General features: G+C 38.9%; 2 protein-coding genes across 3 annotated transcripts in view; both read right to left on the bottom strand.

Moving 5' to 3' along the window:
* Serpini2 (serpin family I member 2) overlaps positions 1 to 16,401 on the bottom strand; it is a 45,460-nt gene extending 29,059 nt beyond the window's left edge. Inside the window, exon 1 of the mRNA XM_069991946.1 lies at positions 16,215 to 16,401. The gene's annotated coding sequence lies outside the window, so the exon portion shown is untranslated. The remainder of the gene's footprint in view (positions 1 to 16,214) is intronic.
* Positions 4,063 to 26,996, bottom strand: part of Wdr49 (WD repeat domain 49) — a 115,049-nt gene continuing 92,115 nt past the window's right edge. Inside the window, exons 17-19 of one of the 2 annotated variants that reach the window (XM_069991944.1) lie at positions 21,568 to 21,677; positions 18,614 to 18,760; positions 4,063 to 6,192 (exon numbers count right to left, since the gene is read on the bottom strand). In XM_069991944.1, coding sequence (XP_069848045.1) covers positions 6,062 to 6,192; positions 18,614 to 18,760; positions 21,568 to 21,677 — 388 coding nt within the window. In that variant the 3' untranslated portion in view covers positions 4,063 to 6,061. The remainder of the gene's footprint in view (positions 6,193 to 18,613; positions 18,761 to 21,567; positions 21,678 to 26,996) is intronic. The other variant, XM_069991945.1, reaches the window with a different exon arrangement.

Below are 26,996 nucleotides of genomic sequence, written 5' to 3'. Positions count from 1 at the left end.
AAGACAGAAACAGAATATGGAAGAATGCACCAGCAGTTGTAAATTGGCTGGTAATTAAGTTCTTTTTGTCTCTCTTAGAACATCCACATCAGATTACCACTGTTCTCTATCATAAATATTCCAGGATGCCTGCGAGGAAAAGAATAAAGCTAAATCAAGCTCGCAATGCAGAGACAAATTGCTGTCTCATTTACAGAGTTCTCAACAATTTATCAAATTATACAACAATCAGACTTCACTGTGGAGAGAATTCCTCACTGGAATTTTTAGTAAAGTGAGATGGATGTTAATATATAATTTATATATGTATTAAGTATGTATAATATTGTATATACCACATGTTATATATAGTATAATATGCATTTTTTTAAAAAAGACCAGATTGAGATAATTTATTCACCAAATTATATCAGGATAATTCCATTAACATAAGTAACTTGATAACACACATTGGTATTGCTTCTATGTGCACTTCACAATTCTATATGGTTTTCTCTCCAAATGGGCTGTTAATGGGGGAAAAAAGCATACTTTTTATCACATTTTGTAGTCAGAATCAGTCACTTTAGTGGAAATCAAAAATTAAGCAGATTATTTTAGCCAGCAGTGATTTCTGAAATGGAAAATCTGTTCTGACCTCAGTCAAATAAATGTGTCTATTTTATTTCTGCTAAATTTATACAAAAGAAATAAAGTCAATGTATACATTTCAAAAGCCCTTTTCAAGGATGCTGTTAACACTTGTAAGTGTTCAAATAGGGCTCTTAATGACAGGACTGAGAAACATGAGGGCCACTATTGACGGTCATCTTCTAATTAATTGGCATTTATTCTGGTACTGAAGTTTGAACTCAGGGCCTCACATTGTCACGTGGCTTTTTTATTCACAGCTGGCGCTCTGTCACTTCAGCCACCACTACACTTCCAGTTTTTTTGGTAGGTAACTAGAAAAGATACTCAAGAACTTTTCAGCCCAGGCTATCTTCGAACCTCAGTCCTCAGATCTCAGCCTCCTGAGTAGCTCAGATTACATATGGTGCCACGCTTATAAAGGCTAATTAATGAAGTGCTCTTGTACAGACTTTATATTAGAGAAGTTCAAGGAATATGCAAATTTTAGGGAGTGTAAAACCAAAAAACATTAATTTATCCTTACTGCTTTAAGCTCTTTAAAATGTCACAATTGTCCATAAAATATTACTGAAAAACTTTAAACTATTTTCACAAATCTCTTTCTCCTCTATTTTGCTCCTAGAAAAAATAAAAATTGCAAGAACCAAAGTGTCTTTGTATAAATTTTAGCAGCATCATTACCCCTATTGTAACTACATGCATAGGTAAATGTACATTTAGAGACACACACAAACACACACACACACATATAAAAAAAGCCAGGTGTTACAGTTATGAAACCATCACTTTTATTTTTAACATTTGATGTGTTTTTAAAGTAAAAAAATGTTCTTAATTCTAAATGATAAGCACATAAAGCAGAGGCATACATCTAGAAAGAATGTAAAGGTTAAATTTCCACTGGAGCATGGACTAATTTCACCCAATTTATCTCTGTCAGTTTGTTCCATATTTTGAGTGATAAGAGGGAAATATACTGAAAAGGAAAAAAGGTTAATTTATGCTCACTGAGAATCTACATCCTACAAACAAGTATTGAAAAATCACGACACATTCTATTTTAATGTGACAAGCTCTTTTCACTGTAGAAAAATTGGTCTTAAATAAATGAACCTACATGTTTATTTCAAAAACAGTTTATTACATCTCCAGCTCTATTAGATGTTGACAAGTGAGCCTCTGCTACCTGCCTAGCACAATTAGGAGAAGTAGTACTACTAAGAGGTATACATAACTTTAAAGCGTCTATTCAAATCATTTACGTATACTTATAAGACAACACTTCTTAATTCCTTTCTTAGAAGGGGCTCCTTAGTTAATTAAGTATGAAGTTGGAGTTATATACACCATAATCTTTGAACACATAGCAGACAGACTAGAGGGAGGTCTGTCTATATGAATCAGAATATTTAAGACTCGGGGCTGGGAAGGTGGCTCAATGGTAGAGCACTTGCCTTGCATGCATGAGGCCCTGGGTTTGATTCCTCAGCACCACATAAGCAGAAAAAAAAAGCCAGAAGTGGCACTGTGGCTCAAGTAGTAGAGTGCTAGCCTTGAACTGAACTGGGACAGTGCCCAGGCCCAGAGTTCAGGCCTCATGACTGGACCAAAAAAAAAAAAATATTTAAGACTCATCACTTCAAACAGGTGTAAAGAGGAAAATAGGTCTAGTGAAATAACTGCCAAATTATACCAGAAGAAACTAATGAGTTCATTCAATCTTTTCTTTTATAAACCATGACATTTTATATGCCTGAACTCAAGATAACTAAGTGTGTCTTCATAGAGCTCCCCTATGACCCAGCAATCCCACTTCTGGGCATTTACCCGAATGATCACAAACAAGAACATACTAAAGCTTCCAGCACAACCATGTTTATTGCAGCATATTTATCATAGCTAAGATATGGAACCAACCCAGATGCCCCTCAGTAGATGAATGGATCAAGAAAATGTGCTATATATACACAATGGAATTCTATGCCTCCATCAGAAAGAATGTCATTGCCCCATTTGTTAAGAAATGGTAAGACTTGGAAAAAATTATATTAATTGAAGTAAGCCAGGCCCAAAGAAACATAGGTCCATGGTTTCCCTTATTTGCAATAACTAGTATATGTCTGAGACAAGCAGAAAGGTCAGATAAGATGATGTTAAGCAAAATGAACCCCAAGATAAGGATGCAGTGGGTTTTTTTTCTTCCTTGCTATTGTTTCTAATGTATTGTTGCTTTGTATGTCCCTCCCCCACGGTATAACCCCTGTTTTCACTGTATTTGATGTTGGTATAATTTGGGGAGGGAAGGGAATAAACAAATTATTTAAATAGGAATACAGGTTGACCCATTGTAACAATGAGATGTACAAGACACCATGTCGCAAAACAAACTTTACAATTTGGGGGGAGGGTAGCTGAGGAGGTGGGAGGGAAGGGATGGTAGGGGAAAAACAAAGGAGGAGGCAACAATGCTGGATAAGAAATGTACTCATTACTTTGCTCATGTAACTGTAACCCCTTTGCACAGTTTTTTCACAATAAAAAACGTAATTAAAAAAGAGTAAGTGTGTCTTATTTATAGGCAAAAGTCTGATATCCAAACAGTCCTTTTCATCTGTTTCCCAGAATCAGATGATGGATGGATGGATGGATGGATGGATGGATGGATGGATGGATGGATGGATGGATGGATGGATGGACAGGTGGACGGACAGATGGGTGGATGGATGCATAAAAGAGCCTTCACTAAATGCATGTTGCCTTATGCCTGTTATGAGGCTTGAACTCAGAACTTGGTACTCTCACTTGGCTTTTCCACTCTCGGCTGGTGCTCAACTACTTGAGCTACATGTCAGACAGAATCTTGTAAACTTTTTTTCACAGACTGGCTTTGAATTATGATTCTCAGATCTTACTCTCCTGACTAACAGGGTTACAGGTGTGAGCTATTGGTTCCAGCTTAATATATATTTATGACATCTTAATATTGCTTTAAAGTTATGGAACCGTGAGTACAATTTCATTCTATTTTGCTATCACTGAACTATGATTCATAACTCATTTTCCTGAGTTTGGAATGATGAATTAGCCACTCAAACCTCCCATTCAGAGGACGAATTCTCTCCAATACTTTGTGAAAGAGTTACTTCCTACATTCAAGGAATGCTTTGTCTGAGGTAAACTTTTAAACATGACCCACAGTGAAACATTTCAAATTTTACCTAGAAATTATAGATAGAACACAAAGAACTAATTCCTCTATGTCTTCTCTCTCAATTTCCCCAGTTGTTCCATTCACATTTGTATATTCTACATATCAATCCTTTATAGCTAATGACTGACAGATGATAAATGGTAGATAGATACCTTAATGTGTTTATGTATTATTTATTATTAATATTATTATTATTATATTTTCTGAATCATTTGAGGGTAAGTTGCAATCAGGTTCTATACACTATAGTATATATTTCTTCCTCCCAAAGAACAACCTCTTGACAACATACATACAAAAACATATTTCCTATATCTTCCCACATATGATAGTCATCCATTGAGGAGGAAAAGCAATATACATAGAAGTCAAAGTGCTGACTCAGATGCACTTAACTATGATGGCCTAGGCAACTATCTTTTGGAAAAATCTTTCCACTACTACCCTCTCACAGACCAAAACAGTGGCTCTACTGATGCTGGGGATCCTACTGCTAGAATTCCTTCCATTAAAATAATCTCAATGAGAATGGAGTGGGCATATAATAAAGAGAAATCTCAAGAGGGAAATGGACCCAGATTCAACTCAACTCTGCTGGTGTTCATTGAGAAATCCTCTTTTGTATCAAAACGTCAGATTTCAATGTGTGTGTATGTGTGTGTGTGTGTGTGTGTGTGTGTGTGTGTGTGTGTGTGTGATTATTGTGAACTTCAAATGCATTGAACTTTTGTGTTTCTATTCTAAGTAGAACCTTACCTATTGTCAATCATTTATTTTAATAGCATATGTTATTACAGGTTTCTTCTAAACAACAAATATTTTTGGAAGGCTCTTTAAAATATAAATACATGCTAATTCACTGAAAGATGAATTTGCTAAGTTTTCTACACTAATACTAGTTTCATAGAAAATGTTACATACAAAAAAACAAGTGGGTCAACATGAGTAAGTAGTGAGTCTCAGATCCAAGTTTTCCCCACTTGAATACCCTTGTAGGAAGTCCATTAGATGATACCAGAACCTCTCTAATTGTACTATCAAACTTACTTATAATGAACAATATAACAAAATATAAAGGTAGAGATCATATTCATCAGTAAAGATTATTAGTAGTACACACCATATATGTGTATATCAAAATGTCAGTTACATGGACATATGCAATTATTACATGTTAATAAAACTTTTAAAATGTTCAAAGAGCCAAAAGCCAGTGGCTCACACCTGTATTCCTAGCTACTCAGAAGGTTGAGATCTGAGGATCGCGGTTCAAGGGTAGCCTAAGCAGGAATGTCCATAAGACTAATCTTCAATTAACCACCAAAAATCCAGAAACTGTGGCTCAGGTGGTAAAGCATTCACCTTGTGCACAATAGCTCAGGGACAGAACCCAAGCCCTAAGTTTAAGCCCCAGGAGGAGTGCACATGCACGCGCGCGCGCGCACACACACACAGACACACACACACACACACACACACACACATTGATCTTAATAAGCCCAAGTAACAATCTATGCCATTGGCTTATTCCTGGCCACATCATCTTATGATCTGAGTGGTATACACATAAATTAATTTGATAGACAAAGTTGCTGTTAATGGATGGTTGCAAGATTCACTACAGGGGTAGTTGATTGATTGCTAGTCTTGAGCACAGTGATCAAAGAGATAAGTTAACAATCCTGATTTGGTCATTGCATCTTGTACATTGGTATCAAATTATCACACTGCACTTTGTGAACTTGTATAATTAAAACAAAGTATGCTAGAAATGCTGCTTTGCCAAGCTCTAATGGGCATTATCAGAGTCATTCTTTTTAATTCCAGAAAGTAGAAAGATGTGGGAAAGACTGCCTTCTTCAAAATTTGAGATATTCACCGTCAATGCTTTCTATGCATTTGAATGCAGATTTGTCATAGTAAAAAGGATCAAGCCATTTGTCTATGGAAGCAATTAGAAGGGCCACAGGATAGGTTATTTTGTCTATTGTTCACATTGAAACATTTGGGAATAGGTAATTGGCATTCCCCTTTCTTCAATCCAGTGGCGTTTGTGTTAAGAATTCTGAGAAAGCAATGAATGCACCAGGTATCTTCTGAATGTGAAGCTTCCAGAAACTCAAATGCACAGGAAAAGAAAGGACTGGAGTCTTGATTCTGGTTCCACATTTTATGTACGTGCTTTGTGTACCAATGAAATGTTTATTTTTCTTTTAATTATAATTGCTTCTTATTTCTTTTTATCTTCACTTCACAACTTGTTTCCTCACATAATTGCTTGGCTTTTCTTTCACGATCCAGAATTTCTTTGGGGAGCAGGTTTTTCTCATCAAATACTGCTTTCAAAGCTACAAAATGATGAAGGAAATGAAATGTAAATTACATTTGGTAAGAGCCTCAATTAAATGAAATAATATGGAGAAGATTCTCAAATTTACTATTTTCTCAAAAGAAGGAAAAAAAGCTATACTTCTAAAAACAAGAGTGTGTGTATTAGAGAACATTTTTTAGCTTCTGCTTTTCATTTTATTTTGGTTTGCATTGAAAAGTTAATACTTAACAATGCTTGTTATATTATGTATTTGTATCATGACAGAGCTTTGCTATTTGAGTATTAAGGACTAAAGAAGCTGATATTTTCTATGGGTATTGTTTGTTTTATAGTCTATTTAATAGTTACCAAGAACTTGTAAAAAAAAAGTCAAGAACAAATTATTCTGTATTGACATAAGACAATTCAAATAATCAAACACAGTATGAGTGTCTATCTGACTAAATACATACCTGTGCAATCACCTCCTTGTACATAAGATGTAGGAATCTTTGGCTATAGATGTAGGAATCTTTGGCTATAGAGGGAGGAAGGAAGGAAAGAAGGAAGGAAGGAAGGAAGGAAGGAAGGAAGGAAGGAAGGAAGGAAGGAAGGAAGGAAGGAAGGAAGGAAGGAAAGAAGGAAGGAAGGAAAGAAGGAAGGAAGGGAGGGAGGGAGGGAGGGAGGGACTGAAGTAGGGAGGGAGGGAGGGAGGGGAGGGAGGGAGGGAGAGAGGGAGGGAGGAAAAGAGAGAAAGGAGGGAAACATGACTTCTGTGGATGTTATATTGTCCATCAACAAGAAATGGGAGGGAATGTGTCACATTATTCATAATTTGGGTATATTGCATGATTTTTATTACTTCATCAAATGCTACACAATGTTTTGTGCTCAGACCTAAGCAAATTGCAAATATGACCAAGCTATAGGGTTTTGTTCAAGTGGGAGCAAAGGGACATGCTATTCAAATAACAAAAGCATTCTCTACAAGAGAATTTAGTCAATTCCTGTAAAGACGCACAAAGACAGTATAACATGTTGAGATTAAAGGGAAGTTTTTAAGAATTTGGTAGTATTTAATGGAGTTCTTGATCTCCAGGTAGGATTTTTATTAATAATGGTATACCTGGAGGTGAAGAAAGAATTAATATGGGCAACTGAAACATAAGTCTAGAGTTGCAAAGTGAGAGATATTATAGAAAAACAATACTTATTATTATTTTAATATTTATAAAATTTTCTTTTTTGGGGGGCAGTCCGGTTGTGGGGCCTGAACTCTGGGCCTGGGCACTGTCCCTCAGCTCTTCAGCTCAAGGCTAGCGCTCTACCACTTGAGCCAAAGCGCCACTTCTGGCTTTTTTTCTTTTTGCTTATGTGGTGCTGAGGAATCAAACTCAGGGCCTCATGCATGCAAGGCAAGTGCTCTACCACTGAGCTACCTTCCCAGCCCAATATTTTTAAATTTTTCATGTCAGTACTGGGTCTTGAACTCAGGGCACTGTGCATTAGCTTATTTTTGCTTATGACTGGTACTATACCATTTGACCCACACTTCCAGTTCTAGCTTTATGCTGGTTAATTAGAAATATAGTATCAAGGTGCTGACTTTGAACTCTGATCCTCAGATCTCAGTCTCCTGAGTAGCTTAGATTATAGGTATGAGCCACTTACATCTGGCAGGACCTACTATTGACATAGCTAAATAACTTTGTACAATTTAAAAGAAGTATAGGGGCTGGGAAGGTGGCTCAGTGGTAGAGTGCTTGCCTTGCATGCCTGAGGCCCTGAGTTCGACTCCTCAGCACCACATAAGCAAAAAGAAAAAAGCCGGAAGTGGTGCTGTGGCTCAAGTGGTAGAGCGCTAGCCTTGAGCTGAAGAGCTGAGGGACAGCACCCAGGCCCAGAGTTCAGGCCCCACGACTGGACCCAAAAAAAGAAAAAAAGGAAAAAAAATAAGTATAATATATTTTTAAAAAGTAAAGTGGAATGAAGCTAATCTGGACAGAGGAGAATTTTAAATGCCAAGCCAAGGAACTTGAGGGGAAAAAGGGAACAATTTCGTATTCTAGTGGCATCTTTATATATTAGGATTAAAAATACAACAAAACCTCTCTACTTCTAGTACAAGTGTAACTAAGTCAATATCTTTCTTCTTCTTTCCTAGAAATTATACAAGAACATCCAGAAAAATGATGCAAAATAGCTCCACAAATTCAATTTTTCAAAAAACTCAGAAAGAGGTATAAACTTTAGCCCACAAACTATGAAGAAGGGTATTCAGACTGCTGAAACAAGGCCAAAACCATGCAAGAAACAACGTAATGGAAAGTACCAGAAGGCTAGTAGCAGCATCTTAGACAGGGTGACAAAAATGATGTTCACTGAAATCAAGGGGCCCACCCTGCAGGACAAAATGCTTTGTCCTTCACGTGGACCTCTGTGTTAAAAAAAAAAAAAAAAAAAAAAAGTAAAGTTACCTGGAAGCAGAAGACTCCCTGATCAAGTTTAGTTCAGAGAAACAGCTGAGGCAGGATTACCTGAAGTAGCACACTCGAGTCAGTTTTGCTAAAAAAATCAGTCCATCCCAATTGATTGATTACAGCAACAACAAACCAAAGTCAAATTGGAGGGAAAAATGATCAATATATGGACTACCATGAGAAAAATATGTATCTATCATACAGTTTACAATGTGACCAGCATCATGATACAATTTACGTTTTTGGTTTTTGGTTTTGGTTTTTTTGGGGTCGGTCCTGGGACTTGAACTCTGGGCTTGGGTGTTATCCCTCAGCTCTTCAGCTCAAGGCAAGCACTCTACCACTTGAGCCATAGCGCTACTTCTGGTTTTCTAGTAGTTTATTGGAGATAAGAGTCTCACGGACTTTCCTTGCCCGGGCTGGCTTTGAACCGAGATCCTCAGATCTCAGCCTCTTGAGTAGCTAGGATTACAAGCTTGAGCCACCAGCACCCAGCTACAATTTTTATGTTTTAAAATGTAAACTAGCAATCTCATCTATGAAGGAAGAGACCAAAACACAAAAGAAAATAATAAAATTTGATCTAGAAATACATATATATTATAAGAAAAATTAATATGTTGTACCACCGTAGGAAACACAGAATGTAGAAAAGAGGAGCTCTCTGTGAAAAAAAAGAATATTACATTTAAAGCACTAAATTATTCATAAAATATGGCTCCTTAATCAGAAGGAGAAAATAAATCTCAACAAATTGCCAGAACTTCCTAATGTTGGGTCCTTTTTTTCCTCCCTAAGGTCTTCTTCAGAAAAGGTACTTGATTTCCTGCTGAAGTCTAATTTTCTCCCTTTATCCAGAACATTCTTAAGCTCTCAAGTACTCCTAGCATTCAAATTTGGCTTTGTAGATGAAGTCAGAGAGCTCACCTTTCATTTACACCTCAGTAAACGTTTATATGGCAAAACTGATGCTGTTAGGCTAACACCTTCTAAATGGATGGATGAGGGCAACAAGTTCCTCTCCCTAATCATGGGAACCACATCTTCTTGGGTTAATGCTAGGATCTTCACATAGCATGACAGGTACACATGAGAAATGGGTAGTAATAGATGTAAGGAGACATTAAGCATTTTTTGAACAGTTTAAGATTATAAAAGAATGACTTTACTCATGTTGTGATTACTTCCTTGATACTTTGATTAGGTTAAAGTCCCAAGTTATTCAAATACCAATTCAGGTGTTACTCTAAGGGGATTGTACAGATGATGTCATTATGGGCCCTAATCAAAGTACTTTAGTTTCAGGGGCAGATCTTCAAAGCAGAGTTGAGACCTCGTGAAGAGATGGAGAAAAATCCACCCCGAGCAATAGCATCTGTACGTGCGCAACATGTCCATCCTCCCTCACAGACTCAACCCCACACAAGGCAAAACTGCACAGCCACACTCTCCTGCTCTATAATTTATTCCTTGCAATAAATCTCCTTACATAGTCCTGCTGGGTCTACTTCCCGGGTTCCACCTTGACTAATATACTTGTCATGAAGTCTCATGTTTACCGCAGCACAAATGTAAACACTAGTAACTTCAACCACGAGTGCATTCTTACAAGGACAAAGTTGTCAAGCCACTGGGGAGTGGCTGGGTAATAATGACTAAACTCCAAAGGATACCCCAGCAACAGAGAACTGGGAATCTCTGTAACCAGAGCCCATGGCGGCCAGCTGATGTTAGTCTAGAGGTATGCAGAAGGTAAACCTTCTCTCTAATTTGCATTATCCACCCCAATCCTAAATCCTGTATGTACTTCTTATCAACCCTTATTAAAATGACTTGAGCATCTTATTAAAAATGCACTGACCCCACAGAAGCAAGAGGGAGCCTAAGATTCAGTCCTTCTAATAGGATTCCAGGTGAAGCATGAGATTATCTACTACCCTCCTTCTGCTGTCTAGGTTCAGACTCCTTTGTCTAAGCTCTGGACTTGTATTGTCAAACTGTCATTCAACTTCAGCCACTACTGGATACTAATCAGATAATAGTGGATTGGAAACAAAGAGTAGTGAATGGCCTAAATAACAGTTCCCACATGATTTCTTCAATAATAGTGGTTTGAAATTTGTCTGACCTTTTAAAGTATGCTTTATTAACTGCTAATGATATATTTTTAAACCCCAAATATCAGTGAATTTAAAGGTAATTGTTACATGAACAAATCTACAGAATAATATGAAGGTGTCATACACCTAAAACATCTCCTAGTTTGTGTTTATTCTGTATGTTTCATTATCTAAAACTTTCTGAGATAGTCAGATGCAGCACCTCCCATATCTTTCTTAAAATGAGTCTCTCAAATACGTTCTGTATTTTAAAAATTACTTGCTTAAGGGATAACTTTAACATAATATCAAAGATTATATTTATCAGATCTCAACATCATTCTGTAAGGCAAAGGCAAATAATACATATTAAGTCATCCTTAATATAAGAACTATGAGAAAAATTTCATTTTCATGAACCATATGTTTTCTGGAGACACTCCTATACTCCTCCAGGTTGAGAGATTTCTGGGTACTAAACACTGTTCATAACTGTTTTGTCTCTTTTGGGTAAACTGTAGGTAAGTATAAAGGTTGGTATCAAAGATCCAAAGTCCACATGTTAAAGGTAGGTCCCCGGTCCCTAGCACTACTGGGAAGTGATAGCACCGTTAAGAGGAAGTGAGGTCATTGGAGGGTGGGACTTTGGGTCTGTTTTTTCTTTCCCAGCATCCCTGAGGTGAGCAGCTTCCTCAGGTACTGCTCCCTTGCTACAGGCCCAAAGCAGCAAGGCCAAGCCACCAGGGAAAGTAATCTCTGAAAGTATGAGGCAAAATTAATCTTTTCTCTTTATTAATTGTTTTTTATGCAGATATTTGTCATGGCGCCAGAAAGCAGTGTAACAGAGTAAATCATTGATGTATATGCAAAGTCTGCCTTGTCTGGTAGAGATTTAATGGGCTCCCTTCCTTTCTTGGAGATAAGGCTTTGGGGAGTCTGCCAAAATTGTCAACTATGACATAATTTTCAGTTCTTCTCATTTCTTTCCATATGTAGCTATGAATCTCCAAACTGACTTTTCTGGTTTTCTTTCTTCCATCTTGGACTGAAGCATGACAGTTTAGATGGCTGTGCAGACTCCAGCTGGCCATCCCTGGAATTGCCTTCTCCAGGATTGCCAGAGACCCCAAACTGCCACTCCACAATGTATGGTTTGATGGGTTTTGTAGGAGCAATATCAGCAAGAATCCTTGAGGTGACTTCTGATGGCCTGCTTCACCTGCCCTGGAGATTTATGATCACCTCTGAGTATTTAGCAATGATTGATAATGATCCACTTTGAACACAATGAAGAATTGACAGTGTTCACCTTTACCAACATCCTGTGTGGAGGAAGCCAAAGATGGTTTCCTCCATTGTCTTGTATTCCACAAGCAGTTAACCACAAAGGACCATTCCACTTTAACATGAGACTCTGTCTTTCCGTATGATTTTCCACAGACTGAGATGGCATCTTCATTTTTCTAACTTCTAGAAAATCTCACACTTCTTTCTTTTCCCCTGAGGTGTTCTTCACTGAGTATTTTCTCTACAGCAATGATATGAGCAATACCATCCCTTTGTCTCCCAATTTGTCTTTAAAAACTTGTTATTATGGCAATGATAACAAAAAATATGTTTCCCGGAGGTTTCCCCAATACAATATTTCCTCCACACTGGAAATTGCAAAGATTTTACAGATATAGAATGTGTTCGGGGGACATGTATTTGCAAAACTTGACCATAAGCCAGTTCTAAGTACTTTCCAGGTTTTTGAATAAAGCATATCAAAGAGGGATTTCAAGCTTTTTGAGGACCCATTGGGACCAACTTGGAAGCTAAAGAGAGAGTGTAAAAGATGTTTCAAGTTGAAAGGGAAAGAAAGAGAATACAAAAGAACATTAAAACCCCATAGGTAGCACTAAAAAAATCACCTGGGGTTATGAAGTGTTGGAAAAGTGTCCCAAGTTCAAAGTAATAGTTTAGAACATTCAAAGTAAGTCTGCCAAAAAGCCTCTCATTGCACAATTACCGATAACCCCCAGCACAATGTAATTATGGACATTGCAGAAATGTGGGTACAACACAGTAAAGAAACTTATGGTAGATTCAGTAATAATAGCACTAAAATTTTAAGTGCTGTTCTATAAATAAGAATTTTTAAAAAATTCTGTGGCATCCTCCTGGAGATGAACAATTTTAAATGGAAATGAAGAAGCTAGCTAATATTATAGTAAAATGGCTGGCTTAAGAAGTATGAAGGAGAACAGGCTCTCCAGGGAACATAGTTTTGACACCATATGACTAAGGGAGTTTGTCTGGAAGGATTTACACTTGTATCTACCTTCTAGAATGTTCCTCCAGACCTTTCTATATCCCTAGGAACTCATGTGAATTACTTACGATCTATATCAACCTTTGTGATTTAGTTACCATCTATATGAACCTACATGAATTATTAAAACTCATGCTACTGAAGTAAGGATGTTGAATCTAACTGGCGCCATCTTGGCCAGGTGGTGGATACAGAGTATTAGGTTTAACTGATGCCATCTTGTCTTCATACTAGAGGGAGGGAAGTTGCACCTCCCAGGTGACTGGGTGTGCCTGAATTTCTAGAGGCAGAGGCAGGGACTTGGACAATAGGTTATTGGGTCTGCCAGTCTTGAGTCATGAACTCTCAAACTCCCTGTGGCCCTGGCCCCCTGTCCTGACCCTATGCAGGCCCAGACCAGCTAAGGCATGTGTAGGCCATACCTGATGCTCCTGTCCTGAATCCTGGCGCTCCTCCTCGTCAACATGATGTCCCACTTCAGCTCCCCATTGGAGCTGATCTGGTTTCTTAGTATTGTTTTTCTGCTCCTTCTTTCCTCTCTGGCTCTCAGGGCTCAGTTTTCTAACAGTGCTAAGTGCATTCACTGGGCTGAAGATTTTTGTGAGAGGAGTCCATCTGCAGACCACTGGCACTCCAATAAAGGCTCCAAATTCGATCCCTGAAAAATGTGGCTGCTCTGTTTTCTCATCTCACAACATGATAAATCTTTTGTAGAGAAAACTGCAGCAGTTATGCTTCCGACATCACAGAATTGTGACATCTACTAGTGGAATGAATAGTAGTACCAATGTATTATCCATAAACAAAATGTATCCAGCTCTTACTCTGTGTCGCACTGTGCTAAAGGTGTGATGTGGGTTGCCTCATTCGATGTTTATGACAACGACATGAGGACAGTACCCCACACAAAGGTCACATCCATGAAAGAAATTGAGAAACGGAGACTTTCACTGACCCAGCTAGCCCTCCAGCTAGCAAATAGTAGAACTGCCATTTGAAGCCACTCTTACTCTTGAGATTTGGTCTTTATGCATTTATGACTTCCATGTTTAGTTCCCTTTATAAATGAATCCAAAAGATGGTTACCACCTTCTAATATAGCATGGACAATGACTGTGAGTTCAAAGGTCACAACCTAAGGTAACAGCCCCAGGAAAAGTGAAAAATGCCTGAAGACAAAGATGAGATGAGATGAGGCCATTCAGTGTCTTACCCAAAGCACCAGATCCATTCTCCAATGTGTGCTTTTTCACAAGGAGGAGAGCCCCAGGGAGCAGTTCTTTCTTTGTGGGCTGGCTCTATGTTGAGCCTTTTCACAAGAGGACACTGGGGGGACATGAGCACTGGAGGAGAGATGGAGAGATTCCTTTCATGCTCAGTGCACTCCTCTTCCTGGGCCCAGATACACAGCCCTATGGCCTCTCCAGCACTAGACTCCAGTAGCAACAGGATCCTGCAGGTACTTCTCCAGCCCAGAGAGAAAGAAAAGAGGGGAGGAGAGGGCAAAAAAAGGGAGGGAGGAGGAGAAGGGAAAAGAAAGGCAATGAGAGGAGGAGAGGAGAGGAGAAGAGAGGAGTAAAACAAAAAGATGAACAAAAAGGGATTCAAACATGGATAGCTTCCATGGAAAAGCAAAATGTATATAAAAGGGATGGTGTTATGTGTCCAGTTTCAGAAGTACACAAAACTAGAAATTGAATACTAATTAGTTGAATTTCAATGTGGACCACAAAAAGAAGAGGATTGGTGACTTCAAAGGTAAAGTCCGTATAAGAAATTCAAACGAAAACCCAGACTAGAAAACAAGATGAAAAGACAAGATGAAAAAACAAGATGAAAAGACAAGGTGAGCATGAAACCATCTGCAATGTAAGACAAACAGTCTAAGCTATTTATGAATAATAGAGGAGGGCAGGAATGGAAAAGAAATAGTTACAATGGCTGGAGATCGTTCCCAATTAAAAAATGATAAATTTAAGAATTTCTAGGAAACCTTATCAATATAAATGCACAACAACTCTACGTAGGTCCAACACAGTAAAACTGGTGAAAGCCAAAAATAAAGGCCTTAAAAGCAGCCAGAGTGAGAAGCATCAGTAATAGTAAAATTAGGGTTTAAAAGTAGGAACTATGTGAGCAAAGAAATGTGTTATCTCTAAAGAGTGGAAAATTTTCAAACCTGCCATCTAGAGTGTTAAACTCGGTGAAAATATCCTGAAATAAATGCATTTCTCCAACACATAACCTAGTAGGACATTATTGGTGGATAAGCCCATACTAAAAAGATCTACAGTATTTAAGTGCTCTCAATGTCTAAATAACACTTCCTGTGTTTCAGCCTGTAAAAGATGAGCTCAGATGGAATCCTAGAGTCATAAGTAGAAATAAAGAATCCATTATAGGGCATTGTACTGCCAGGGCAATCACTAAAAGAATACTACAAAGAGATGTAAAACCTGAAGAAGAGATAAAATAGAGCAATCCCAAGCATTTCATTGAAACGTGTAAATGGCTTCTTATTTCTTCTCAAAATAAATGGCATGGTCCTTACTACTGTATTGATGATCTGATCTTTCTCTCCAGAAGCTACACATTTGGGGCAAATTCAGCTCCCTTGGCAAGCCTCATTATTCATATCACCTGACGTTGGCATATGCTAGCCATTTACCAGAAATACCATCTCCCACTTTTCTTAACTGACTAGTGGCAGTTCAACTTTTCATATACAGGCATACTGTATATTTACACCGGCTTACTCTTACTTCCCTGAGAAGCTATAGCTCCTTGTCCGTGTATTTACATAGGACCCACTGCACATTGTACCACAGCCATAATTACTTGTACATATGCACCACAGCCATAATCTACTTGTCTATTTTTTTCCCAGCAAGACTTTTCCAGATCTTTGAAGGCTCAGTGTCTAGGCATTATCTCTCTGTTTCCAACATCTGGCCATTAGATATTAGATATCAGAAACTTCGTGTCTTCCTAAGGATACATTAAGTACTTTCAATGTCCATGGGGTATCTCAGTATCTGCTGGTAGAACTCCAGCATATGTTACAATCCTGTGTGTCCATCCTCTCTGCCTTTATTTCTAAATAGCATACCAGCATCTCTAAGCCAACCAATACAAAACTTCACCCATTCCATTCTTCTGCACTCACGTGTAAAGTGTGGGCAACTTCTTATAATAGCTGATCTGTTGTCAGCTTGGAACATCTTTACTCCTATCCCTTCCTTCATCCTTGATGGGTCTTTTCGTGCTGGATTTTCTTAGTCTCCATTCTCTGGTTTCTCTGTCTTCCTATACAGTCTTGCAGTCAGAGCTCAAAGGGCTTCTTCACATCTGTATTCTTGCTTAGTCTTGCACAGCACTGACAGAGGCTGACCTCTTCCTGTGTGTCTCTTCCTGTGTGCTTCTGCAGATGCTCATCCCAGCTGTCATGTGAGGTGTATTCCATGTTGTTAGTGGTTTACATCAGTTTCCCTTACAAGTGTGTAAAACTTATTTTGTGGCAATATTAGGCTTGGAGTTAAGGTTGCTCAGCTGGCACTCTACCATAAGGGCCATGCTTTTTATTGTTTATCTTAGTCTACCAGACTTTTCCTGCCCAGGCTGCCTTTGAGCTCTATTCTCCAGAGCTCAGCCTCCAGGGTAGTTAAGATCACAGTACCCAGAGCATTTGTGAAACTTTTAAAAGATGGGACTACTGATAAATGAGTGGAAAATATTTTTTAAAGGGGCAAAGGAGGGAAGGCTGAAGAAAGAAAATTACAAAGCAGAAAAAAATAATCTTTTAGAAGTAATCCTGGTTAAAATTATTTTTTTAAAAATTTCATATGGTCTTACATGTGTTGGAGAGTTCTCCCCAGCCATTATTTCTATTTTGTCCACATGCACATCTTTCTGGCCCATAAGCAGAATCTGTCTGCACTTTCCTCCTTTTACAGAATATCAAATATACCTCAAACGCCAGGGACTCCAACTGCTGAAGACAGGTACAGGTGCCTGCTTCTAACTATTACCTGTCCCTCTCCAACTGATTGCTCTTTGAACATTCTGTTTCCTGTTTATATCTTTTCCGGTCATGGGGCTTGAACTCAGGGCCTGGGCTCTTTTGTTCAAGGCTAGCACTCTATCATGTTGGGCCACAGCTCCACTTCTAGTTCTCAAATGGTTAATTGGAGATAAGAGTCTCACAGATTTTCCTGCCCAGGATGGCTTTCGAACTGCAGTCCTCAGATCTCAGCAGCCTCCTGAGTAGCTAGGATTACAGGTGTGAGCCACCAGCACCCAGCTTGCATCTTTCGTTTGTTTGTGTTTTGTGGATTTTTTCCCCTAGCTCCTTGGATCCCTCTTTGCTCTTCGTGACCCCAGATCCTCTCTGTGGCTGCCTAGAATAAAATAAATACATCCCACATTCATTTTTAAAGGTGGATCATCCTGGTTTGATTTTGTTCTGATAGCTGACACATTGGTAGATCTGTTGGGTGCAGTAAAGATTATTGAGATCCCTAATAAGATGAGCTTCAGGCTTGTAAAGAAAATTGAGCCAAACTATAGATGACCCACATCACAACACACAAATGCTTATAAATTTAGCAAAGAAAAATTGTAAGAAAAGATAATGAACACTGACAAGTAGCCTGGAAACAGTGGTGAGGAGAAGGAACAGCTGTTCCGGGATTGTAAGGGGAATTACTTCTAAAAAGAAAAATTGATGACCAGATGTGCTCCCTAGCCCTGGGACCAATCAAAGAAGAGAAGTTAAAACTTCTATTAGTGTCAAGATAGGAAGCACCCTCCTACAGCCAAGGGTTTTCATTGCTCAAGGATGATACTGAACCCATGTAGTGTCGGAGCATTTGAAAAGTTGAGAACTCAGACATCTGCAGGACAGTTCTGATCTTGTGACAGTTACAAGTTGGCCACTGGTGTGTTTTCATTCATTATTTTCAATGCTCTCCATAGAACCCAGGTGCTGTACCAACCCCTGTCTCCCTCACCCCGCCAATACCTTGTAAAAGAGATTTTTGTACAGAAATTATTCTTTAAATTCTTAGAAACTCAGCAAGACAAAAATAGTCTGAGAGAGAAAGAACAAAAAAAGAGCATCCTTTTCAACATCTTGTTTCCAAATCTTCAGAGATCATTCACTTGTATTTTCCAAGTTCAGTTTTCTGGAACTCTCTTTGTAGCCTCTCTCTGCAGCTGGAAGCTGGGGAGACAATACACTTTAAGTGGCCTCTATTTATAGAGGCCTGAAAAGAACAAAACGAGATTGCCAGAGACTCTTTTCTAAAGCTATTTCGTGATGGCTCTTTCCCTGGTATCAGTTTGGAAAATTAAAGTTATTTGGCTGGGATGGGTGGGGGCAGTGTCTCATCCAGACTTTCCTTTTTTGACAGCAGAAATTGACAGCTGACCTGTCAATCTCAACAGTCAAACCATACTTGGTTTCACTGTTCACTGTATACAGGAAATGTCGTTCTTTCCATGCTTAGAAAATGGACCAATTTGCATGGTAAGAGATGTGGGAATGGTACAGAGCTGAGGACATACTTTCCGAAAGTAGAGGCCGTGCTGGAACTTGGGGTTTCTCCTCTTCCAGCTCTCTCCTAAAATATTTGTCTGGGTCTAGAAGAAAAGCAGGTTTATTCACCTCAGGTACCTCTCGTAGGGCTCCGATGCTTAATGACCTAAATGCATCTTCACAAAAACAAGGTTTAGGGAAGGAGAAGAGGAAAAGATAGCATGAATTCCTTGGAAAAAGCTAGCACATTCATGAGTTAATTTTTTTTAATTTCACCTTCTCATTACTCAGCTTGTACAGCTGCAATGATCAGTAAACCCTCTAAACACAGCTGTTCAAAATAAGTCCAGGGTTCTTTCTATTCAAAGGGACAGAGATGAACTCAAGGCTTCCTTCCATTTATTTTTCATTTCAAATTTTGTACTCTTTTTGCCAGTTTCTCTTGAAAATGGATATTCTCTCTTTTTGGAAAAGCTCCAGTTTTAGAGACTTGTATCTTTTGTAAAAGGGAAATCATATCCCTCCCTCCACCCATGTTTAACAAAACATCTTGAATTTCACAGGTACATTTTCATTCCCCTATAATGCAAACCACAGCTTTGTGGTTATGACATTTACTATTCGCACCACGATATGATGGGAATCTATTTTAATCATGCCCTGAAAAGCAGAGTCTAGTCTTAAACAAAGTGAAAAGAATTTTTTTTGCTCCATATGACAGGTGGATAATGAAACAGAAATCAACAAAAGCTGCATTCAAGACACCATTTCATAGTGCTTAATACTCCTTTGAACAGAGAAAACAGCTCTCTGGCTGGGCGTGGTAGTAGCTCAGTACCAAGGAAAAGGCTCCCTCTTCAGCAACTGCTACCAAGCAAGACATGTGCTAAGTCAGGGGATCACTAATGCAACATGCTTCAGAATTACCTGGAGCACTTCTTAAAGCATGGACTACTACAGCCAGGTACCTGTGACTCACACCTGTCATCCTAGCTTTTCCAGAGGCTAAAACGTGGAGGATAATAGTTTGAAGCCAGCCCAAGCAGAAAAGTCTATTGAGATTCCATGTTCGGTGGTTCAGCAAAAAGCTGAACTGGAGGCATGGCTCAAGTTGTAAAACTCTAGCCGAGCAAGCAAACCAAGAGAGCATTCAAACCACAATACCATGATTCTACATTACCACTCCTGGCTTCTGATTAAATAGAGTGAGAGAAGAGGTGTTGGTACTAGAAGTTACATTTTAATGTTGTCTGTCCATAATGCTTGATACTGCAAGGCCAGAGACTACTCCTGGGGACCAATGTGCCATATCAAGTTAATGGAGATTTCGTCATCTTTTGTACTTAGAGACAGACAGGGCTGCTGAGGTTTTGGAGGCTTTGTCTCATGCCTGAGTTTATGTAGCTGTTAATCAGCCGATCATAGACTTGAAGACATCAGCTCACAGAGTTACAGAGTCACAGAGTCACTGCATTTAGTTCTTGAGATATGCCCGGTATTGGTCAAAGGACTTTAGGTATAATATTTCACATAGTCCTGAAGATATATGTATTCTATGGAGTAGATTAGTTTATGGATGAGCATTAAGTGTTAACAAATGATTTTGTTTGGTTTCCTTAGAAACTCTAACATCAGTGTTTGTTCTCCATGAAAGGATAATCATCTAATGGATAGGCATGGAATAAGATCTGTCATTCTCACCTATGTTGCTAAATGGGATGCTTCCCTATGATAATGATTTTTGTTGTTGTTGTTGTTTCAACTGATCTGTTTCTTTGTTCACCCAGGCTGGTCTCAAATTCTCAATGAAGTCTCAGCTTCAGCTGCTGAGTGCTAAGACACAAAGCCTGGCTTACAATTACTTTTTGTTTCTACTAAAATCTTTATTGGTCAGCCCAAAACTCGATTAATATATCCTTATATGTAGCTGTGGGATTTCTAGACTAGAAAATAGTTTTTGTGGATCTCCCATTTTCTCTGTTTTCATCCTTATTTAAATTAGCTACAGTACATACTAAATGGCACATATAGTTTCCTTTCATATACACATTTTGTAGTGTTTAAAATAGGGTTAAATATATCTATCTTCTCAAAGACTTATCCTTCGTAGTGGAAAAAACACTCCAAATCCTTTCTTCTACCTTTGTAAAATCTACAATATATAATGATAACAACAACAACGACAATAATAATAGAGTGTGTGTGTGTGTGTGTGTGTGTGTGTGTGTGTGTGTGTGTGTGTGTGTGTGTGTGTGTGTGTGTGTGTGTGTGTGTCAGTTCTGGGCTTGAATTTAGGTCTTGTTCTCTCCTTTGGATTGTTTTGCTCAAGGCTGCTGCTCTACCACTTGAGTCATACCTCCACTTCTGGCTTTTTACTGGCTAACTGGAAATTAGAGCCTCATGGATTTTACTAAAAGCCCAGGCTGACTTCCAGTCTCAATCTTTAGTTCTCAGCCTCCTGAGTAGCTAGGATTGAGGCATGAACCACCCATGCCAGGCTCACTGTATATTATTTTATCAATCGTAACCCTACTCTTAAATAGTCCCGCACAACTTCTTGCTCCTGCATTGCTGCACCCTCTGATAAGCCTTTCTGTACCACTCTTCCCTTGGGGATCCCAGGCTTAGGTCGCCACCATTCTACCAGCCAAGTCATCAACAGCTACATTCTCAGATGCACACAAGAGAAGTCAGGCACGAAATGGTTCTCTGTGCTGAATTTATGTCATTGATACAATGATCCTCGGTGATCGCTTTATGCAAGCTTTTCAGGGTGTGATGTTACAGTTGTGTCACTGGACCGATGCACACACCTGGATAGCTCAATCAATAACTCTACATCCCACTTTCCTCCCTTATTAAAGGGAAAGCCTTACGTTCTGTTTGTTAAGGAATTCATTCCTGGCAGATAGAATATTGCCTTCCTTCATTCACACCAGTCTATAAATAACAATACAAACATGCATCTGCCATGCTTACTTACTGGCTGCTTTGTGTGTACTTTCACCACAGTAAAGTTTATCTGCTTTTTTCTTGTAGGTGTTTCTTTCCTTATAGGGTATAAGTAAATTGATGTCTTCTGATGCTCTGACACTAGAAGAAAAGAGTTCCTGATTAAACAAAATATAATCATAGATTGAATTGACACTCTTGGCTATAGCAAATGCATATCTTATTTTTACCTGAGGTATTTCATGCCTTTGGTAAAATGCCTACTATCCAGGTGGTGATATAAAGAAATAAGGATTAATGAAATCAAGGGTCCAGTTAAGTCTGACACCAGTGGCTCACACCTGTAATCCCTGCTACTCAGGAAGCTGTGATCTAAAGATCACACTACCCAAAAGGCTTAGGATAGATTATTATTTTTTTACTCCAATCATTGTAAACTTTCTTCCTTCAGAATAACCTTTCTTCTACAATAAGAGCATGTTATTTAGCATATTTGGACTGTGATCCTCTATATTGCAGGCTCTGGAGTAGACAGGGTTACAGGTACGAGTCATCAGCACCTGAATCACATATATTTTCAAAACATTTCTTCTTCAAATGTTTTGGAAATCTGAAGCTAACACTCTATGGTGGTATGATGAAAAGTCTTGTAGCCTTTTTTGTAAAGTTTTCACATGTTTATTTTTATACAGATGCTGGAACAAAGTCTGCCACACGGCATGCCTAAATGTTAACTGTGGTGTGGCTACAGGATTGCTTTCTTTTGTTCATTTTCAGCTTGCACGTCCAAATTGTCCAGCAATGAAAACATGTGTTATCTTTTTATTCTAAGAAAGACTCTAAGGTTTCATTGCCTACATCAGCCATTTTATTTCCTGGATGAAAATAATTTTATGTGAGTGCAAATAAACAAGTATCACTATAAATTCAGAAAATTGCATGTCCATTGTGCTTCTCTGTACCAGTTGTTACCTTAGCATTGAGACTTGGGGTCACTGTATTTGATTCTGGTACCCTGCATCTTGTATACACATTTATCTGATTTGAGGAAGGGAAGGGAAACAACAAAATGGTGAGACAAAGGACAAAGGGTGAAGCAATGCAACAGCGATACTCACAAGACACTATGTTGGAAATGAGCTATCCAATTTGGTGGCAGGGTGGGGGTGGGGGTGTCTTGAGGGGACGGAAAGTGGGAAAAAAATGAGGGAGGAGATAACAATGTTCAACAAGAAATATACTGATTGCCTTACATATGTAGCTGTAACCCCTCTTTACAAAAAAACCCCTCTTAACAATAAAATTAAATTTAAAAACAATAACAACAAAAGATTTGTGGTTACTTTTTCTTTTTTCCTTTTTTAATTTTTTTATTTTTTATTGTGAAAATACTGTACAGAGGGGTTACAATTACATGGGCAAGATAGTGAGTACATTTCTTATCAAGCATTGTAGCCTCCTCCTTTGTTTACCCTTCCCTTTTTTCAAATGCTGTTCTTATTTATTTTCCCAGGACTTGAACTGAATATAACTCTTTACCACCTACCTACTTCTCAAACGACATTGTCGGTTGTGGGGCCTGAACTCTGGGCCTGGGCTCTGGTCCCTCAGTTCTTCAGCTCAAGGTTAGCACTCTACCACTTGAGCCACAGTGCCACTTCCAGCTTTTTCTGCTTATGTGGTACTGAGGAATCGAACCCAGGGCCTAATGCATGCAAGGCAAGCACTCTACTTGAGCCACTTTCCCAGCCCCCTGAAATATTTTATATAAAGCAAATTGATATGATATTTCAAATGTTTTATATAAGCCAGAAGTTAATATCAACATCTTTTTTTCTTCTTCATACCTTCAGACTTTGATTATTTAATTTTCCTCATGTTTCTTATTTGTTTCAATATTCTGTAGCCTATTTCCCTTTTTTGTCCTTTGCCATGTATTTCTCCTTCATGAAAGCATATTTTCAGCTGCATTCATACACACCCCAAATTGGCATTTTTCTTTTCAGTCTCTCTAAATTCTCATTTATGTATTTTTCTTTCACATTTTCTCCAATGGACAGGAAGTGGCATAGTCTTCTCCTTTCATTGACTAAGCTGATAAGGTCACAAGCACAATCGTTTGAAAGTATTTTCTTATTTATTTATTCATTTATATTTGTATTATTTTTAAGTAGCTGTACAAAGGAGTTGCCATTTAACAAAGCAGTTTATGACCACAGTGTCACCCCTCCCCCACTTCGTCTCCCATTCTTCTTAATTTGAGAGGATGTACATTGAATTCTTGACTATATTCGCCTCCTTCTTTTCTCCTCTTCCTTTGTCTACCCTTTTCCCATGATCCCCCTTTCAAGCACCTGCTTCTTTTTGTTCAACTTTGACTTTGCCTTTTTTAAGGAATTACAGTATTTGAGATCTCCCTTGAATCTGCTGTTTTTCAGTTAATAAGTTTGTATACACTTGCATACCACCCAATGTATTTAAATCTAGCTTCTATATATCAGGGAAAATATGCTTCCCTTGTCTCTCTGGGCCTGTTTTACTTCACTTACCATGCTTTTCCCCAAGTTTTAGAGAGTATCTTGTAAGGAGAGACTAAAAAGACCTATAATGTCTTTAGTATTGAGTGGAAAGCTCAAAGGACATTTTGAAGCTGACAATTCTCTTGGCCTGTGAGTTTCCCACACAGAGCCCAGTCACTTTCCAATGGAATTGACAGTTGCCCTTGACAAGTCAAAACTGATGATACATTTTTAGCCATTTTCTTTCAAGTAGTTCAATAATTCCTAAATGACATAGTTCTGTGTTCTCTCATGGCTAGGGAGTCTTAGATTTACTCCAGGCCAGTTGTTTGAACTAGATAAAAGCAGAACTTTTAAGGAGCACAAACATTTTTTTTCATCTTTGTCCTTTGGAAAAAATGTTGTACAATGGAAAAAATTTTGTGTCTCCTACTTAGAATTCCCCCGCAGCCTAGAGACTGGGGTCTCTGGAATGAGAAGATCTCTTCTGTTGTATGTCTATCTAATTTGGCACAGTGCAGTTCCATCTTTAAGATATACTTGTGAATTTTAAAACTTATCAGTGGGAAAAGGGGAAGATGCCTGGAGAGAGGGAGGGTGGGAGAATGCAATCATAATAGGAAATGTAGATACAAGAAGAACTGTTTAATATTTATAAAAAAAAGAAGCACGCTTCCCAATATACACATATAATTCCAAATCAGAATTCTTCTAGAGTTAGACATTTGAACCTAGTACTTAGGGAAGAATGAAAATATTTAGTAATTTTGATTTCTTTCTTAAGTAAGAAAGGAAAATAGGTCCAAAAAGTGTCAAAAATGGTTTTATACAATTTGCACCATATTCAACTGAATGCTGATGTAGTTTTTTATGTTGAAGAATTAGGACACCATAGAAAGATCTTACTTTGCTTCTTCTCTATCTCCATCTCTCAGACATGAAAGATACAAAAGGAGGAAAGTGAAGCAGAAGGAAAATACTGGCATTACTCTTCTTTAGCTTAGCACACATGGAAAAGTTCTTTGTACTAGAAATAAGAGTCTCATGGACTTGTCTGCCTGGGTTGGCTTTAATCCATGATCCTCAGATCTCAGCCTCTAGAGTAGCTAGGATTACAGGTGTTAGCTATTAGTATTTGACTTGATCAAGAACTCTTTGGTTGCCTGAGTCAAGTTTTCAAGCAAACGATGGAAGGGGTGACGTCGATCGAAACACACTGTTCTCAAAAACTGCCATGTTGAATTGAAACTCCTCTGTACAACTACTTAAAGACAATAATCAAAATTGGGGAGAAGGGTGAACCATTTCCACCAGGCAGTGTGTGTGTGTGTGTGTGTGTGTGTGTGTGTGTGTGTGTGTGTGTGTGTGTGTGTGTGTGTGTGTGTGTGTGTGTGTGTGTGTGTGTCCCTTGTAGAAAAATTAGAAAAAACAGGCCTGGGGTTAAATCCAGTCCCCCAGTGACAGGGTGCTTGCCTAGCCTATGTGGACAGAGAGACATCTGACAGAAAGGGATGGGGATAAGCTACCAATTCAGCTCTTTAAGAAAAGGCAATATGAGTATGCTTGTTTTGAAAATATAGACATGACAACGAAGTATAGTCTCATTCAAAGAAAACAAGTCCCTTAGAATTGGCACGGTTGGGATAGTAGTTGAAGCGGTGGAGCCTCTGCCTAGCAAGCAGTTAAACCCCAGTACCACATGGCTCATGTGACAGAACATTTGCAAGCTCAAGGTTCTGAGTTCAAGCCCCATTACTGGCAGAAAATACAAGGGGACATTGCTGCATTGCTTGAACTAGTTTTAATCAGGACCTGACACACCTGCCTTCAGTCATTCCAGCCTGTGATACAAAGAGGAGCTATGATTTTCCTGCTACCCGGTCAGGACTTTATTTCCTCATTGTATAGTTGGGTGGGGAGGATGGGGAGGGGGGGCAAGCGCATTTTAACCTCAACACAATCTTTCTGTTCTCAACATTTTATGCTTGTACAAGATTCACTGTGCTACATTTCTAAATTGAAAATATCCCTCAGCCCCAACGTACAATGACACTTGACATTTCAACAAGCCACAATTCAAGGAAATGGAAGAACAAACATTGAGGCATAATTGACTGTCACAGATGTTTAAAAGGAGAATTCTTTTTCCTTCTAGTGTCTGTCAGTAGAGGCCTAAAAAGTCTGACAGCAGGATTGTTAATTAGAAGGTAAAAAATTCATCCCCAGTTTCCAAGGTAGAGTGCTCCATTCCCTGCACAGGCTAGTCTGTTAGTTTTGAGGGGTTCTAGTGAGACTCTAGGGTACAGAACCAGGACTGATGACACCAAACAGAACTGAGTGTGGAGAGTGAGAGGTGCATACTCCAGGCCTGGAGGGCTCCTCCTTGCTGGTCTCACCCCATGTTGACCCAAGTGCTTAATGCATTTACCCTAGCATTGCCATCAGAGGGGTACAGCAGGCCCATATCTCCTTCATATTTAAAACATAATCTGGGGCTGGGAAGATGGCTAGTGGTAGAGTGCTTACCTCGCAGGCATGAGGCCCTGGGTTCGATTCCTCAGCACCACATAAGAAGAAAAAGCCGAAAGTGGTGCTGTGGCTCAAGTGGTAGAGCACTAGACTTGAGCTGAAGAACTGAGGGACAGTGCCCAGGCCCAGAGTTCAGCCCCCATGACCAACAAAATAAAAACAACATAATCTGCAAATCAGGTGCCTGTAATACTTGCTACTCAGGAAACTGAGATTTGAGGATTGAAGTTCAAACTTAGCCCAAGCTGCAAAGTCCATAGATTCTGATTCTCCAAAAACTCAGAAGTGCAGCTGTGGCTCAAGTGGTACACTGCCAAGCTTGAGTGAAAAAGCTCAGGGTTACCACCCAGGTCCTGAATTCAGTGGTGCACATGCATGTGTGCACATGTGCGCGCGCACACACACACACACA

This window comes from Dipodomys merriami, unplaced genomic scaffold (genome assembly GCF_024711535.1).
Source record: "Dipodomys merriami isolate MVZ:Mamm:240054 unplaced genomic scaffold, mDipMer1.0.p SCAF_40, whole genome shotgun sequence".
Lineage (NCBI taxonomy): Eukaryota > Metazoa > Chordata > Mammalia > Rodentia > Heteromyidae > Dipodomys > Dipodomys merriami.
The sequence above is the reverse complement of the archived record's forward strand: the minus strand, read 5'-3'. Positions and strand labels throughout refer to the sequence as shown.